Consider the following 6000-nt stretch of genomic DNA (forward strand, 5'->3'; position numbering starts at 1 on the left):
AGAGTTTGGAGACGGGAAATGGAGTGCATCTTTCAGCACCGTGTAGTTTGGGAATCAGATTCGTTTCGTCTTTGCTCCTATGATAGAACCAGCCTCCACCTTTCTCATCTCTCTCTCTTGCTTTCTGTCCCTCCCCTCTCCCTTACTCTCTCCCACTCATCCTCCTACCCCTCCCACCATCCCTATCTCTTTCTCCCTCTCTCCCTTCCTGAAGCCCCATTTTAACCCGTTGAGGACGAGTCCCCAGTATACTCAGGCAGGGGTCTATGGGAAACATGTGTTGTAGCAAAATCCTTTAAGTCCTCAATGGGTTAACAGAGCCTTTCAAACTATAATTACTGCAATTACATCTGGATAACATCAGGGTTATCTTTTCTTCACCCTGCCTGTTAAAACAGTCCCCTGCAAAATGCTGCTTGGACATTGTCCTGGTAACTTTTGCCAAATTCTACCCTAGCATTACTCTGACATTACCACGACACTTACCCTGGCAATCCTTCTGTTAAAATGCCGTTGCGGTAACATTTCGTTCCTTTAGAGGAATTTTGTCATCCGAACGTTGTTGTGATGTTGCCACAGTAAGGTCTGTTAAAACAGGGCTTGAGGCTCACTTGCCTTCACTCTCATTCTCCCATTTTCTCTCTCCTTCACCCTCCCTACCTCCCAACTTCACTCTCCCTCACCCCCCTTCTCTCTCCATCTCTCTCTCTCTCTTTCCCTTTCTCTCTGCCCCTCTCTGTTTTTCATATTTGTCAGAAACTGTTCCTTTTTATGTCAGTGTTACTGATTCCTGACACATATGCAAACAGTACTCATTCTATGCCTTCTGTCAGCAGGTGGATTATAGGAGCTGGTTTCAGAGCTTTGATATGTAGAGAAGGGGGAGGGGGAAAACTGCCATTGTTTTGCGTAACCGAACAAGACCGAATTCTTTATGAGAGAAATGCAAGTGGAGATTTGAAACAATAAATAATTTACAGGTGGTGAATTCAAATCATTGTTGAAATGTTTGATACATTGTATATTGGCACAAGAGAAGAATTTGTGATATTGACATTGACAGCATTGTTGCACTGCATGAAAAAATATTTTGGGAGCATTAAAGAAGCAGATGAATGAAGCTCCATAGGGAGATGATTATATCAAGGTTAAAACTCTTGCTGAAATGCATGGAAGAGAAAAAAAAAGATGTGATGAAAGGTGATGTATGTTTCTTATACTAGTAGTTTGTATTGAACATTTTCTGTAAAAAGAGGGAAGCTGGTTTGTTCATGCTGTGTGTGTATGTGTGTGGTGGGTGTTAGTGTTAAAAATTAACTTATCAGACAAATTAAGTTGATGTTTACTTATACATTTTCCAATTTGTGATAGGAGGGTGCCGACATTTTAGTGCACTGTACGTAACAAATCAAATTACCAAGAACCCCTCAATGTGTGTTCTTGACTTGATTCACAGGTGAAGGAGGTTGGCATCATTCCACCAGGAGAGGGCAGTGTTCCCGGTCGGCAGGCCACCAACATGTCTGGCGAGGTCAAGGATCGCGGGATTGACGGGTTGGACCGTAGGTATCATGTGACAGGAGGGATCAACGCCATCTACTCGGAGATTCTCCTCGGCCAGATTTGCGGGAGGGACAGCAGATGACAGGGTCGGCGCTGAAGAGGAGGGAGGGTTGGGATGAGGATTAACAAGGGGGTGGGTAGCTTTGGTGAGGGTGCAATATTTGTTGGTAGGGGTAAAGGATTGGATGGGATGGGGATGGAAATGGGAGGATGGGAAAGGGTGGGTCATGGTTACCAGAGAAACAGTCTTAAAAGAGGTTTAATTAAACCATGGCTTTGGAGTGCCACTTTGGTAATTTATGGTGAATGCAGAGATCATGAAGTGCCTTCAGTGTAGCCGGCAACTTTTGAATCATGAAACGAAATTCACAATCTCACCAAGAAAAGTGCATTTCAGTATGATAGTGTCTTTTGAATAACTTTGTTGTGATCATAAAGCCTATTTTCACTCAATAAGTTTTCAAGTGGCTCTTTCTTCTGTCTTACTATGGACCAATCTGTAATGTAGAGAAACCTCCTTAAGCATCTTGACCAAAGTTGTTTTCATTAATGGGTAACAATTCTAACAACAGATCTTCACATACTCGTGTTATGTTGTCATTGAAAGGGGTAAGAATCTTCCACTTTTATCGCTTATTAAATTGTGATTATGGTAGTACAGTATTGATAAATGCATAGGAATAAACCTCTCACAGAGGCAAAAATCTGAATTTTCTCTATTGTATGAAATGAGTTATGCAAAGAGTTTGATTGCATATACAGATAAACACCATTTTCATTTTTTTTTTCGAGGAAAGTTATCAAATAGAGAAAAATGTAATCTTTTCAATGATGCTACACTCATTACATAACAGGAAATATTTCATAAAATAGTATCAAATTTTCACATATATCTGTTTTTCAGCAGATTCAGTCTCAAATATCTGATTCAAAGGTGATAAAGATGGATTTATCAGTTTTGTTGTATTTAAACTTTTCATTTGCTTCTCATTAGGTCAATTCTAGCAACAGAGAGTGTTGCACATACTTGCTCAGTTGCTTTCAGACTGATGTTTGGAAAAAAAGAGTAAAAGAACAGAAAGACTGTTGACACAGAAAGAAAGCAAGTGATATTCTGTGTTTTTATTTTTGCCAGTTTTTTTTTTTTTTTTTTTTTTATTCAGTGGTCTTTCTGTTATTTTCCTTCAGTCAGTATGTTCTGATGTCTTATGTAAACTTGACTTATGCAGTATTATGCAAGAGTGTGTCGGTAAATTACAATGTCATACTTTGCATTAGAAGAAAAAAAAAAAGAGCTGCACATTTTTTTGTAGAAGGCAGCTGATGTATTTTGTCTCATTATCAATGATTTAGTATGCATGTAGTTGATCCTGTCGTGCAATACCAAGAGGCGAGACAAAGAGGCCTTTACAGCTGTGAGTTGTGATAATCATAGTGTCACACAATGGAACCTTGATTATGTCCTGTGGGATGAATTTTTTTTTTTAATCTTGCAAGGACACATATTTTCAAAGGAGTATCACAAAGGCTAGATCAAAGATTACTTTACAGTACAATAATGATGTGACCACGAAGTGAGGTGTTTTCTCCAAGGTCATTGAACTCACAATTATGCCCATTTCATGTTTGACCATTGACCAATGAAGTATTGTGATCTGAATTTTTGTGATTTGAATTTTTGATGTCCAGTTGGTGATATTTGTGTTATGTATGTGTGCCAGTCTTCACAGAGGTGGTCCTTCTGTTAAGATGCACTTCTGTTCAAACTGTCATTACAATTTGCCATCATTTTGTACAGTGTATGTGTGTCTATCTGTCTGTGTGCATGTGTGTGTATATCAGTGACTGATATCTGTGTGACTGGTGAAATTCTAAATTGACGTGCCAAAATTTGAGTAATCTGTTTGCCAACTTTATCAGGGCTTAAGGATGCCTCTCTCAATGCTGTGTAGAGATATCAATATCACAGAAATTTGTGTGTGTGTGTGGGGGGGGGGGGGGGGGGGGTTGTGACATGGGGATATAATGGAAGTCCAATAATCGATTTGAAAAGAAAAAGGAGAAATGCAAAAACTTTAATGCTTTCTGTGCCGAACATACTGCTGCAAGATGAAACTGATGTGTGAAACTATCCATATGCATTTAAAGTGAAAATAGTGTTCACTCGAGACAAATTATTAGTTTGAATAAATACACAGTACTTGCTGCATGCTACAACGACTAGAACCAGCACTGGCTGTCTGGCAAAAGCTCGGTGGTCTAGTGGATAAAACACCTGTCTGATGATCGGGAGGTCATGGGTTTGAATCCTGCCCGAGTATGTATGCCCTTGATTTTTATTGTGGCTACTACGAAACACTGATTAATTCGGTGCTTATTTACGTCGATGTAGGGCAATTTGTCAATCAGTTGCTGTATTTGTCCCATTGTCGAAATCATATGCACACATAAATTATGTTTTAGGATGTCCTTGTTTTGATTAAAATGGGCAAAATGAGAACTTTGCTATATTTTGGCAAAGTGGTTTCCCAGAATACATCCAGGCGCTAAGACATTTCCTTATTTGTTGTTATATGATTTAAAGGCTAACCTCATTTAATTTTAATGATATTTTCCAATGTGAATCACTGATGAAGTTTTTAACTGATCTTGCTGATAGTGAGTTATCTTGAAAATCTGGAGTGAGATGAAGACCTTGTACTCTTAGTTCACTGGTCTCATATTATTTCCTTCATTATCATTCACGTGTACCACATTCAAAATTGCTCTATGAGGGTTTAGATAAATGCCAGGGTAGATTGAAGCGTGTTGTCATGGCAACCACATCTCTTGATGCGATCTCCACTGGGGTCAACCAGTACGAATAACCTCTCTAAACATTCAGAACGCTTGATGAAAATGGCAAGTTTGTTCGTGGCCTAGCGGAGCAAAATTCTCATTATTTTCCACCGATTGATACCGTTGATAGATAATGATACTTGTGTGCTGCTGCTCGGAGGCTATTCACGGAGGGAGCACAGAAAGTAGGCCTTAATTTGGATTACCCCGATAATGGGAATTCATTTAAGATCATAAACAGATTATCCAAGAGCCTATGGATATATTTTAATTCTGTCGCATTTCTTTTTCTTTTCCATCGAAACCTCCAGGCAAGGCAAAATAATACGTGCTCCAAATTGCAGCTGAATAATCGCGCTTATCTGGAAATTTCATTCCTCTCCAATCCGCTCCCTCAACCCCGATGTATCCCGCGTTCATCCCTAGCAGTCCGCAAAATGCTCATTTTCGTTGTCCGCTAACAGAGGGCGGGATTATGGGAAATATTTTCCAGGCCACACCAGAAATGCAACGTGGAAACTTTTAAGCCTTCGTGATAGCTTATCAAATATGCGAGGAAATTTTCGATGAGAGAGAGAAAAAAAAAATCAGATTTTATTTCCCGTCCGTCCGTCTGTCTTTCTGTCTCAGTTCTTCAGTCAATCTCCCCATCTCGATACATTCATCTTCTCTCGTAGTCACACACGTCGTTTATCACACAACTTCTTTTCCTCCTTTTTTCTCTTCCAAGTTCTTGCTGTTTTTCCCCTCTCCCAATCCTTTGTTTCTTTTCGTGTATCTTTCTGCATTCTCTCCTCTTCTCATTCCCGATTACACCTGTCTGTTTGTTCGTCATCTTCTTCCCCTTTCCCTCCCCTTCCCTTCCTCTTCTCTTTCCCACCTCCCCTGGCCAGTCTTGTGATACGTTGTCCCGAGTCTTTCATCAGACCACGTCTCAGAACTCGAACAGGAAATATCCCAAATTGCACTTTGATCCGATGAATGACATCTTACGATCCTGGGTGCATCATTCTCTGCTCAATTCCCTTACTTTTTTTTTTCCTTTTGCAACATTCGCTGACTTTTCCCTCTGTCACTGCTCTATAAATTTCAACAACTTTTCCAGAAAAAAAAAGAAAGAAAAGGAAACGAAAACGTGATCGTAAAAGAAAGCGCCTGTCTGTCTGGCGGTCTTCAAAATGTTTGAAGTTTTATACACCCCTCCCCCTCCAAACAATAACAACAACAAACAAACAAACAAATTAACAAAAATACAAAAATATAGTGAGAAAAAAAAAAACGTTTGTTCCTTTAGATCCTTCCATTCTGCTGAATAATTTCCGGTTGTCATTTTGCCCTCGTAATCTTTGTAACTCACTGTTTATTGTCCCATTATTGTGTTTCGTTATATTTCCACTTAATTGTCTCCCCCCGTTTGTAGTCACCCTGTACCTCCCCTCCTATTCCATTGTAGCACAAACCATTCATTACCTTTTATCCGTTGTGCTACCAATGTGATTAGGCATACGAGGGGAAAGTAGATGCATTTCAGGGCGCTCATCACCATGAACAAGCACACAACGACAGGGGCGGATCCAGGAATTCTGTGAAGGGGGGGGG

The 6000-nt window shown here is 39.9% G+C and overlaps 1 protein-coding gene across 1 annotated transcript in view; it reads left to right on the forward strand.

Moving 5' to 3' along the window:
- LOC140238261 (cadherin-like and PC-esterase domain-containing protein 1) overlaps positions 1-1645 on the forward strand; it is a 53380-nt gene extending 51735 nt beyond the window's left edge. Inside the window, exon 21 of the mRNA XM_072318200.1 lies at positions 1457-1645. Coding sequence (XP_072174301.1) covers positions 1457-1645 — 189 coding nt within the window. The remainder of the gene's footprint in view (positions 1-1456) is intronic.
- Positions 1646-6000: the final 4355 nt, after the last annotated feature.

Source organism: Diadema setosum, chromosome 2, assembly GCF_964275005.1.
Source record: "Diadema setosum chromosome 2, eeDiaSeto1, whole genome shotgun sequence".
Classification (NCBI taxonomy): domain Eukaryota; kingdom Metazoa; phylum Echinodermata; class Echinoidea; order Diadematoida; family Diadematidae; genus Diadema; species Diadema setosum.